Genomic DNA, 12,777 nt, shown 5'->3' with positions numbered 1-12,777 from the left:
TGTAATCTGTTAACAGATTACAGGGTTAATTTGTAATTTGTTATTGTAATCTGCCAGGAACAGTCTGGAAGGTGAAAATGCCCGGGGCAGGATTCCTCACCCATTTTCCAATCACCACGGATTTCACTACTGGCAGAGGTAGGAGGCTCCTACACGTCTCCGTGAAAATGCTCACAGAACAGTCAAGACGCAGTGCAGAGGCACAGTAATGTTATCCAGTTTCTTCTCTGTTCCTTTCCTGATCACTGCTGGCACTCCATGTGCTTTTTAACCAGCAGAGACACTAAGAAAACATATTTACAGAACAACCTTAATAAAGGCTTCATATATTTTATTCCTGAACGATTATAGGAACAAAACGTGTAATTTATGTTAGAGCTCCTCCTGATCTTGGGACTCAGGGATAAAAAGCCAGCCAGACCACCAGTCAAAGCAGCCTCACCAAGCTGCTTCTGCACAAACCCTTTTCTATTTCGCCTAGGAAAGATGCTCAGACCTGGAAGGCAGAGTTTCATCTCCCGTCCGTTCTGCTCACCACCACACAGCATGGCACAACCGGCAGGGACAGGAACCCAGTACCCAGAACAAGGGGAACGTCAGACCCCCCCGGCCATCTATCTCAGTGCTGCTTTTTGCTTACAGTAAAAAGATTTTACAGTATCTTATTCTTTTTACTGCAACTGAAGACTAAATTCACTACTTTATTTTTATCCAACCTGGGTACTCCCATATCCAGGGAATAATCCAGATTCTTTTCTTCTCCACAAGGGGAAAAAAAAGCCTTTTTTTTCCCTTCCATCTTGCCCTTCCATCCTTCAAATAGAGCTCCTCAAAGAGAACATGGTATCCCAGCCGAGACCTTATCAATCTGAATGGACTGGAAAGTTTTGCCCTGTGTTTGTCATTCATGTGCAGGCGTAAGGTATCTTTGCATGACGTCTGCCCTTTTCATAACAGCACGCCACTTTTGACTCATGTTCTGCTTGTGATTTGCCAGCAAATTGGAGTTTTCTCCAAAGAATTGCTACACAGCCAGTTTATTTCCCCTCCTGTGCCTGCGCATTTAGTTTTTCTTCTCTCAGTTCTACTACCTTGTACTTCCCTGGTTGAATTGCATTCTTCTTTTTGCCTTCAGATCTTTCCAAAATGTATCATTACCATGGGATCATGGCAACCTCCAGTGTACTACCTGGCTCTCCCACATCTTGCTAACTACAAATGTAAAGAGCAAACTCTCTCTTCCATTCCCCAGGTCACTAACGAAGATACTGAATAGATGAGACTCAGAACAGGTGCTAGTGCAATCGTGTCCACTACCAAGAGTAATTCTTCCACTCCATAACTCTTCCATTCTGTGAATTGTGCTTTAAGGAGAGAAAGAAAATCCACTTAGTACCTGTACACACGCAGCTTTCCTCAAACTACCATCACTTGCTAATGAAAATACAAGACAGCATCAGAAGTGACACGTAAATTAGGAGCAAAAGAATAGGTTCATAGGTGTCACTGAACCCATGCATGGCCTTAGACACATTATCTGATCTCCACGTCTAGGTTTCCTCATCTGTCAGAGATTGTCGTTCTGTAAAACATTTGAGACCAAGAGATTGCAAATACTATCAGTTTAAGAACTAATATAATTACTATGCTGGAGAACACCCTTTTTATGCAAACTACTTGTAGCAATTATGCCATGCATCTTTTATTGAAATTTTGCATTGCATAATTACATACACATGTATTTGTATAACTAGTAGCTATGCAATAATTAATTAAATAGCTTTTGTTTCTGTAACTGTCAATGCTTTATGACAGATGAAATCTAAGTGTCTCTCTGGGGTTTACGGTCTCTCAGGTCTGAACTCCAGCATAACACACAGCAATGAACATTCCATACATGTTTCTTCCCGAAAGCCAGAAAGTTCCTTATTCTAATGACAGCATCAACTGCAATACTTTTTGGACAATTATATTAACAGGTGGGCGAACTTACAGAAGAATTAATAAGGACGATACTTCCCAGCCAGCAAATGCAAAGTGCAATGAACATCTACAACAGACTGAGAAGAAAATGTTTCAAGCAGCAATTCAGATCAATGTGGATCTTACCTTGAAAATACAGGGCTGCTGAAAACTTGGTGTACCATAAGAGAGCAAAGCAGAGCGCTCAAATCAAGTGATCCTTCTAAATAAGCCCGACAAGCTTTTATTATAAGAAAACTGAATTAAGCAAAAAACCGGAGATAAGTGCTTTATCTGACATTTGGGATCTTAAAAGACTGAGAAATAGGAAGACATTTACAGAAAGAATAACATGTAAGGACATCACCAATAAGAATTGGGTTTTATTCAAGCTATTGACAATAATTGAATTTTAGTTTCCTGCCTCAGCCTGGAGTTGTCAATTAATCGAGCCTTGCTTGCATGTGAACATTGCTAGAGGCCTCTTAAAGAATCAGTTGATTACAACCTCTTTTTTTTTTTCTGAAGAGTGAAACAGCATCCCTCCTTCTCAATTTAAGTAATGATCATCTATGCAGGTTTTATTGTATTAAAGCCCCACTCCAATTGATTCACATTTGCCAGATGCTGTCAGAATTGCTGACGGGTGCTTATTGCACTCCAGGTCAGCCTGAAAGCGCCACGAGACGGGACAGTCTGCAGCACCAGAGCAGTCCTAGACTCCTGAATGACCCCCCCGTCCCCGTAAGGCGAGAGGAACTTTAAAAGAGGAAGCCACGTACAAGAGCCTTGCGGGGATGGGGAAACAGAGAAGCAAAATGGCACCTCTGCTTTGCAACAGAACAGACAGTGACTCAGGAGTCAGGATGTCACCTCAGTCTGCTTTTTGAATGGTTCTGCTCCAGTACATACACTGGTAGAGATATATCTACAATGAAAGCTTTTCATGGTTTAATTTCAGAAACTACCTGGAATGGGACAAAGTTCTTGAATGAATTATCTTAGCAGGTTATTTAAAAACAAAACAAACAAACAAACAAACAAACCACTAGAAGAGCTTGTTAAATGCCATATTAGCAAACAGTTTAATTTATTAAAATGACTCCAATACACCTCTGTGCTTCTACAACAGACACGGCATTACACGTAACAGGTAAAACGTTGTAACATTCTCAAGGAAGCAGTATCAGGCTCATTAGCACAGAAACACAAGAACAACAGTATCTTACATCACCTCCCAGCTCAACCCTCTTCTACATGGTGATTCTGATACTTCTCTGTGGAGCAGGCAGTCAGTTGAATGCAAGTGTGTGTATATGCTTCCCAGTGGGAGATAGGTGAATAAAGCCCTATACTGTCCAAGAGAAGACAGGTATGCCTCCGATGTCAGTGTGAGTAGAAAGTAAATGTATTAACAAGTTTATGATCCCTGGGGGCCTGGGTAGCTGTGGCGGCATGGGAAGTGGAATTCTACATTTTCATCACTCTAAAAATGTGAGATCTACAGGATGCATATGGAAAGTTTCTCATATCATGAAACATCCTGGCCCCAAAAGACTTGCACACCTGAGTAATACACTCATAAGAATGACGAGACTCGTGTAAGTCTTTCTAAGAGGAGAGTCTTAAAATACATTTGTGATAATTCAGGGCCAGTCCTTTCTTCTTTACTGGTTAACTTTACCAAAATTAACTCAACCTGGCATTCTATCAGCAAAGGAAACATGAGAGGTTAATAAAATCAGAAGACACTGAAGGTGTAAATACAGTGCAAAAGTGTTGGGTTTAGTTTTTGACTGTTACAGCCTGATAATTTTACATTCTGTGCTTTATTTTCAGGGAAAAGCATAGTTGTCATGTGTCATAATATACACGCTTGCATATATATGTATACGTACACACTTGCTGCAGAATGCAAAGGTTTCCAGTGGCATATGATTCGTAGTAGTGACTTCTCACATGCAGGATTTTTTCATACAGAAAACCAGTTTTAGAGGTGCCCCCTCCCTCTGCATACTGAATGTATTTATTAATGTGTATTCACATGCATTATTACCCTACCCGCTCACTGATTTATATTAACCAGATTTTTTTTTTTTTAATGTAAGCCATCAATTATCTTATTTGCAACACCTCGCCAGAACACTCCAGTGACCACAGTACTCCTGGGTTTTATGGTAACTAATACGTCAGTTCGCAGAACATTCTTAATAAAATGACTCAAGTTTTGTTTGCTTCATATTGCTTCATTTTTAAAAATCTTTTTTATGTACAATCTTTGCTGTTAGTACACTTCAGATTTACTGAAATGCAGTAAACTATGAGAGCTCGTTATTCAGAAGCACCTAGTCTTTTTTTGACATTAAATGGAAGCCATCAGCAACAACCGTTGCATGGAGCATTCATCAGGTTAACGAACAGTGCACATTAGCTAGTATGAGATGAAACTGTTTTCTAAATAGCTAGTAGGTTTCACAAAACAAATTATGTGTCATGTAGTCACTATCCTGCTGAGACAGCTGAAGGACATAAGAACAAAAGCGACTCTAGGGTCAGTTTCTATCTGTATTAACGTAGCTTTGGTTCAGAAATTCTTTAAGTGTTGTAGAGCACCTGGTTTAGTGACAAAACACATGCGTCTCACAGTGCTAACAGTATAATGCTAATAAACTATAAACTGCAGGTTTCAAATATTAATAGCATTTAATAAAAAAATTTACAGAAATATTCTTGTTGACAAATGTGCAGTACAAATGCAAGCTCCTTGGCCACAAACTCAAATTGTGTGCATCAGTTTTGTGCTGGCGTAACAGTGCAAGTGCTGGGATTCAAGTATGCTCTTCCGTATTTATGTTAAGCAACAGAGATTACACGATGAAGTTTGCAGGATTTTCTGCTCACAAGACCAGGACGCGAGAATGAAGCGGAACATTGCAGTCATTGAAATGTTTTATTTCCCTCATATAGAAGGCAATCTAAATGAGGAAAATCACATTTCACAAGCAAACCAGCTTCACATACCACCAAGTTATTGCTTCAGCTAGATCAGCTGTACTAAAATACAGGACTACAGGTTGCAATCTAATCTCCACTCACATGAAGAGAAGATGAAATCTACAGTGCAAGTCCTCCATGCAAAAGGATCAAATTGCAAGACCAGAGTCCTGTTTCATAGGACAGAATTTATTCATTGTTCAGTTTTGTCTATGAATTTTTTTTATAAGTCAGATCAGAGTCAAATGTACATTGTTTATGATATTTCTGTGTTTCTAGAGGTTACTACTTCATGCCAATTTAGATCTGTTCAGCAACAGAATACAATATGAACACTTGTTTCCAAAGAATTGCAAAAGTTATTGCTGAAATTTTTATGGCCAAAATTAAAAATTATTTCACCAAATCAAGTCTTTACCCCACTTTAAAAAAAAAATATCTGACATCCTATTAATTAAAAAAAAACAAAAACCCCACAACCCAAACTTAATAGCTTTTTTCAATTAAATAATAATCTAAGATTTTACAAGATATTCACATTCAGGCAACTGTCTCCTGACTTTCATCTGGCTGAATGACAGATGCCATAATAAAAACAAGAACGCAACTCTCACATTCTTCATGACAGCAGTGATTAGTGCAATTCACCACTGCACTACACAACGCTAATAGTGCAAGGTGTGCCTGCTGACAACGTTTCTCACAATCACCTGCTACATGATCATTATTCTCAGATGTCTGTAACTGTTATTCTCATTAGAATTTTGGCATTTATGTTAACGTTTATGAAAAACTATGGCTTTATCCATGAAATATATATCCTGCCTAAGCAAAATTTTTAAACCATTTATTTAAAACAATAAAACTGAATTGGAATGAAAGTTACTTGTTTATGCCATAAGCTGTGTTGCCACTAAACTCAAGATCTCAGGGTTAGCTACAGATCACCAATACGTGTATTTGTGCATCTGTTACAGTCTTTAAAAGTATATTTAAAACATAACACTGATAAAACTTCACTCTTCATTTTAAATCTAATTCTAATAATTTATCTTATTTTTTTGCAACGTTTAATTACTTGTATCCAAAGTGTCATCTGAGTATCACTGTATTACAACAGGATTGGGACTGTAAGAAACCCATAAATGCATACATAAGAAGGCACTTGTCTTCCAGTAGTTCAAGTCAGAGAAGGCCTTACCCAGACAGTGGCACCTTACACTTTGAAGGATTAGCAAATGTCCCCAGGCTTTGACACAGTCTCAAAACCTGTCTTCATGTCCCTGGACAAAGGTGCTATATGTGGTCTATAATACCATGAAGCTCATGATGAATTCCAGTAGTTTTTGCCTGTTGCGCTGAGGTAGGAACATAGTGCTTAGTTCCAAAATGGTGTCTCTTCTTTGTTTCGTCTGATTGAAAACCTAAAGCACAGCATGCATATATGTAAGTATCACCATGTTAAAGGAATCTCCTTTCTTTTGTGATTACAATTTTATGGTCTATACTAAATTTGCCCTCATTTACAAGAGGTTTTTTTTTTCCCTTTCGTGAAGGCCTAGATGGCAATGCCTTTAGATATTATTAGAATTCGCTCAGTGTTGGAGCCCTTCAAGTGGTACAGAAGAGAAACTGAGAAATAAGCACAGCATATGACAAACAGCCAACTCTTAACAGCGAGGAATAAAACACGCACTCAAAAGGTATCTGAATTGAAAGTCTAAGCACTTTGAAAACATGAATTCAGATGCTATGCTCTGAATAGATGCTCAGCAGATGCTATCTAGGTTCCACTTTTCCAAAGGCAGAATAAACTAGAATTAAAATGCTGAATTTGATATGTGCTTTCTTCATGGCTCTTACAGTCTACAGGAAGATACCTTTACTATAGGTTTTACTATAGGCTAACTACTGTTTATTTAATACATCAGAATTTAAAGACAAAGGCTTCAAAACCCTTATCTAGCAATACTTTGCCTAAATGCTGATGCTTTCAAAATTATAATGCTAAATCCCATCTGGCATTCAGGAAGCCAGGTCATTCTGATGAAAGAAAATTTCTTCATTTGCAAAGTCTAGATAGGTGATTTAAAATTCAAAATGCTAGTGGTAAAGGGCAAAACTGATTCTATATTTTAAAGAACATCTGTATCCTCATGGTGGACACCAGAGGTCTATTAGGATGGTTCTCCTGGAGCATCAATCACGGCTAAGCCAAAATTCAATAACTAATACTTTTTGAAGACTTAAGTAGTCCTTCAAAATTAAATTTAGCTGTTACTAAGCACAGAGCATGCTCTCAGCCTTCCAACATTGTCACCGATGTCCAATAAGGACATGGAGTAGAGCAGATGAACTTCATTTGCTGTGAATAAGAATGTCTAGTCACCTGGTCCTCATCTAGACAGGTTTTCTCAGGGGCAAGAAGTGACCTGTTCTGCAATGTGTGCACTTCACCTACAGCCCTGAGCCTTAAGGAAAGCAAAATCCTCAAAATCCACAATACATTTGCACAGATACATTCACAGATTTTAAACTGACACTGAACAGGTTCCATGAACTGTCAAAATTGTGCTCATTATTAAAATGAAACTTAGTCTCCAGCTTTGATCACCGAACACTTACCCCAATTTCCTTAAAGACTTTCACTGCATTTTTCACATGACTGTAGGTAGCACTCTCAGCTGCAAGAAAGAAAACCCAGAGATAAACAACCTGCAATTGAATTTGGGCTACCTGGTGCTAGGAGGAACAGAATGAATCAAATCCAGTTCCAAAACCAGTTTAACATACCATATACAGCAACATTCTTCTCCGTCCTGCTTATTAAGTGCCTGTGTACCTTTTGAAGGTATTCAGACTCTGAAATGGGACCACTAAAATTGTGCACGAAGATGACAGCAGAGCTGTATGCCTCCAGTAAAGGTCCCAATAATCTCTGCAGGAAAGTGATGTACTGCTGGTGCTCTTGAGACTGGCTCACCTAAGAAAGGGCAACAAGAGCGTAAGTGACAGAGACCAGTGAAACAAGAAACGACCTGCAACACAGTACATGGCAAAACGGCAGCCGAAATAATTCTTAGTACAAAAAGGAGTACGGGGGCACAACACAGCACATTATGAAAGCATAGCAAAACAGCAGTCTACCACGAGGGACAAAATAGGCAATGCACATCACAGATCGATGCTACTTTTTTCTCCTCCAGGATATCAGTAACTATTTTCCTAAGATAAAATTAAAGACATCATACTGTTCTGCAGCCAACAGAAGGGTTGCCATACATTCACAGAGACGGACATAAGTTTCCAAGTGTTAACATGATATCCTAAAGAGTGTTTGTCAGCTCTGTGAGGAAACTGGTAATATGTCTAAAATCAACATGATCAATCTATGAAGTGAAATTTAGGCTGAAAATAAATACAAGCTGGATGTGTCCCTTTTAGAGTGTGTGCTGTCAGTAAAGAATAAAACATTCAGACACTAAGATACCTGAGCCTTTATCAGTTTTCATGATGCTAACCATTGCCGTTCCACCTCCCTATAAGATTATTTGATGTTTCTTCAGCTGCTTTCCTCATGGGAAGGACAGAAAGGTGTTTTACTGACTGTAGCAAAATACAAGAGCCTAACACTGCAAACCAGCAAAAAAAAATTATCATTACCCCTCCTGAACTAGCAAAGTAGTTTGTATCTCTCGCAATAGGCTTCAATGTTATAGCCTTAGGATAATATTACCTTCAGGTAGCAATCTCTCTGCTCTTCTCCAAAATCACTGTCTTCGTCTTCCTCGTCACTTCTCCAAGATAATGGCTCAGGGAGTTTTTTATCCCATTGCTGTTCTGTAAGACTGGGGCTAACATCCTCCTGATCATCCTGCTTAAATTTGAAAGACAAGGTGGTAAATAGATAAAAAACCCAAATCCAGGCAAACAATAGGTTTATTTTATAATCTCATCTGACTTAATCAGTCTACTCATTAACCAATATTTAACAAAAGCAGGTGAGATCCAATTATAGACAGGGTTGAGACAAGCAGAGAGAAGGGACATTTGGTGAAAAAGACTTTTTCTTTAGTTCTCCTGTCACATAAAAGTGAAAATCTTTGCAAGTGTTGCTGAATCTTCCTACCAGAGGCCATGCAGCAGCAGTTGCCAAGAAAGTGTTTTCAGTTGTGTTAGGATAGAAAGTTGAGATGCTATCTGGATGTGGATGTTGCTAACCTCCGTACTACTGTTGCCTTAAAGACAGAGTAGTAAACTCTGTGTTACTATATTACAATAGCTAAAATCTCAATTAATGCAGAATGTTTGCTATTTGGAAGTGGTACCTTACTGCCTCTAACGACGCTGTTCTTGCATTTGTTGCCACGTGAGATATTGGTTGGAACAGAATGAGCCAGTTTTAATCACAAAGGCCCCAAATTGTTTAAACCTTGATTACATTGACACAGGTATGTCAGAAGTTCAGGTGTACAGTAACTGAGGTGCAACAGAAATATTCCACCTGACCGATCAATGTTTGATGCAACGTTCAATTTCAACAATGCATCTTCAGAAATGAGTTTTAGAGAGAGTAAACACACACTCAAAAGAATAAAGGAAGCCTTAGTGTCAATCATTCACCATTATTTGTTTTGCTCAAAGTAGTAGAACAGAAAGATTTTTCAAAGGTCACCAGTGCTAAGTCACTGAGGAAAGACTCCCATACAGTTATTCCATTTAGAAACGGCAATCAGACAAGATTAAAATCAAATGGATAACAGACATCTTGTAGATGTGATTACTGCCATAATTCTCATGACAAAGAAAAAGGCCTCTGCAGCAAATGAAGAATTACATCCTTCCAATCTTACATTCTGATCAAATGTTTCATTTTGAATGAAACAAAGGTCACAAAATAAGTTTAAAAAAAATACCAAAGAGATCACTATGTGTTAGGAATATTTCTTAGTTTTTGAAGCAGACTCTAGAATCACAGGAAAAGAATTTTAAAAAAGGCATGGGTCAATCAAGCTCAATTTAATGGGAAATTTATCCATGTGTTAACGTCAGCAGTAAACTGAAATAATTAGAAGGGGCAGAAGCTAGCTACCACCTAGAGAACAGGTGGTAAAAACCTCACAAACATTTCCAACCTGTCTGAAGTCATGAAACAACCACTGCTTACAGTGTTTGCACTGATTATGTAAATTCTTAACATTTCAGAAGTAGTAAGCAGGTACAGAGGTTTTCTAAGTTAAGAAATTTACTGATGGAATATATCTCCTTTTTAAGCATTCAAATGTTGCACAGATGGTGTATATCAGACAACACAGACAAATACTTATATACTGCCTAACAGCTATCTATATCCCAGCTATAAACAGCAAAGTACCAGACTCAGCAACCAAAACTTACAGAAGAACCCTCAAGACAGGTTTCATGCTTGAGTAGACAGAGGTGCATATCTACTGCTGTCCACACCTATTTTCCTCATCTGTCCCCAGGCATGGAACATACAGGTTTCTTCCTCATCCGCTGATTAGCATTCATTTTTTGATTTATCTATTAATGAGTACAATCTAATGCATGACAACACGTCAGTAGTTCAGATAAAGAGCAAGCAGTAGTAACTCCAAAGGAGGAGAATGTTTAATATCCAGGTATATCAAGTAAATAGTACCTATGGTTACATATATTAAAAATGGCAGCATGTATCAAAGGTATGCAGTAAGATTAGAGTGAAGCAGTGGCCATTAACAAATACACCAGAAGAAGCTCTAGCCTCCTTTGAAACTGGAGAGCTGCAAGAAGAAAGCAGCCAAATACGTAACTCCTTTTCCATGTGCTCTTTAAATTTGGTTGCTTCCTCCTGGGCGCCAAGGTTTGTTTACTGGGCACAAGTTTGGGAAGCAAAGGTATGCTGAGTCAGCTGCCCCCTGGTCCCCTGGCTTTCTTTACACTGTACACCTCTGGCAGACTGCACCACACAGCAACTCCAGTACATCCCTGAAACTGCACACTGTGCTAGCAGAGGAGGTTTACAGTAATTTAGAGATCGATGCAAAGGAATCAAAGGATGACAAAAGATCTGACTACTGACTCCTGTAGAGTAGAAAGTAAACATCCATGTAGCTATGCTACGATTTGAAAGGGCTCCAATAATAAAATAAATGCCCATTTTACAAGACAGTGTAAAATATGTGTCTTCCTTAGTAGGTTTAATGGTACAATGAAATTACACACAGTGTCATTCATAGCATCACAGGATGACTATACCCAATGTCTGACGCTTATAAATGCAGGAATGAAGTAGTATCAGTCCTGGAATTGTTAAGTTGTTACAAGCTTTCAGTAACAGCATATATTTAGAACAAGACTCACAACTAAGAAGCATAAACTACCTATGGCTAAAGTCAAGCACAGGAACAAACCCCATTTCGTATCTCTATCACCTTACCTCGGCCACCAGAAGAATGCCATATTGTATCAGCCTTTCCACAGATTCATGGCAAACCTGATATACCACCTGGCAAGGCTGCACAACATAAAAGAAATGCACTGAAAAAATCACAGCCATTATACCCGTTATAGCAACACGAGTTCCCTGTTTAGTATGAATGTTTTAGATACAGCAGTATTATTCCTTTTAAGCAAGTTATTAAAACTTTTACCAGCACAATCCCAATGTACCACTCTTATGTTTATCCTGGCAGACAGGCAGACATTGAAAAAATTACAGTGAAATAGGATATTTAAAATTTGTCCAAGATTTTTGAAGAAATGCATTACTACACTGGTAGAAAACCACATTAAATATTCCTCCCTTTTAATCACCTCTAACCAAATTTTAGTTTGTTAACAATTCTGGGATAAAATCATCACAAAACTAAAATCATTGAGACTCATACCAGTGATTTATTTGGAATTTAAAGGAAAGTACACTTTTAAGAAATTCCCTTATGTGTTTTGAAACTCTGAATAAAAAACCAACATCTTTTACATTGTTCATAATCACGTAGGAAGTATTTTCTAAGTTAAAAAAAAATAATAATGAACTATTAACTCTGAAAGCAGAATGATAGGATTACTAAAGAACCCCACCATGTGAGGGCATTAATGCCCACACAAAAATACTATATCTGCTTATGCTTCATTTAAAAAGGCACGAGTCAGAAATATGTGTACAAATTTAAGAACTAATTCAAGAATCTCTAGAATTCTAAGTAACTTCTAAACATAAGAAAAAAAAAATATCTAGCACTTAAAATTGCAAGTATACAGAGTGTAAGTATACAGAGCATCTGAAAACTGAGATAACATCAGCTCTCTTCAGTGTTTTGTAACAAAACAAAAACCAAAGTCAGGCCATGTTTAAAATTGCCCCTAAGTACTAGGTGTGGCACACTGTGACTATTGCACTCCTATGCAAATTAAGAATATCTTTAGAATCTGGGGCCTTAGTTCCCAGCATAATTTCAATTATCTATGCAAACTCATATGAGTTGGGTACTCTCAAAGACTTTTTTAAGTAAAAAAAATATTTAAATAGTTTGAGCAGAATGCAGATATAGTTGTGATGGTCTAATGACATAAGCAACACAAAACGTGTTAGAAGGCATTAAGAAGCCCAACCTCAAGTTGTGGGAAGCTGACGGAGACAGACAGCAGCTTTTCTTTCTCACGAAAGGCCTAAAGCCAGCATAGCAGAAATGCTGCAGGCTCACCCCAGCATCACCCACTTTAGCACTTGCATAAACAGCAGGCGTGCGCTCAGTATGTATCCCCGAAACCGGATGAACTGATTTTGTCACACCTTGCCAAGGAAACAAGGTAGTGACA

The 12,777-nt window shown here is 38.3% G+C and overlaps 1 protein-coding gene across 2 annotated transcripts in view; it reads right to left on the bottom strand.

Moving 5' to 3' along the window:
• Positions 1 to 3,013: 3,013 nt before the first annotated feature.
• Positions 3,014 to 12,777, bottom strand: part of GPAM (glycerol-3-phosphate acyltransferase, mitochondrial) — a 33,621-nt gene continuing 23,857 nt past the window's right edge. Inside the window, exons 17-21 of one of the 2 annotated variants that reach the window (XM_050898670.1) lie at positions 11,396 to 11,473; positions 8,693 to 8,833; positions 7,750 to 7,939; positions 7,582 to 7,640; positions 3,014 to 6,380 (exon numbers count right to left, since the gene is read on the bottom strand). In XM_050898670.1, the coding sequence (XP_050754627.1) occupies positions 6,264 to 6,380; positions 7,582 to 7,640; positions 7,750 to 7,939; positions 8,693 to 8,833; positions 11,396 to 11,473 (585 nt within the window). In that variant the 3' untranslated portion in view covers positions 3,014 to 6,263. The remainder of the gene's footprint in view (positions 6,381 to 7,581; positions 7,641 to 7,749; positions 7,940 to 8,692; positions 8,834 to 11,395; positions 11,474 to 12,777) is intronic. The other variant, XM_050898671.1, reaches the window with a different exon arrangement.

This window comes from Gymnogyps californianus, chromosome 6 (genome assembly GCF_018139145.2).
Source record: "Gymnogyps californianus isolate 813 chromosome 6, ASM1813914v2, whole genome shotgun sequence".
In the NCBI taxonomy this organism is placed as follows: Eukaryota; Metazoa; Chordata; class Aves; order Accipitriformes; family Cathartidae; genus Gymnogyps; species Gymnogyps californianus.
The sequence above is the reverse complement of the archived record's forward strand: the minus strand, read 5'-3'. Positions and strand labels throughout refer to the sequence as shown.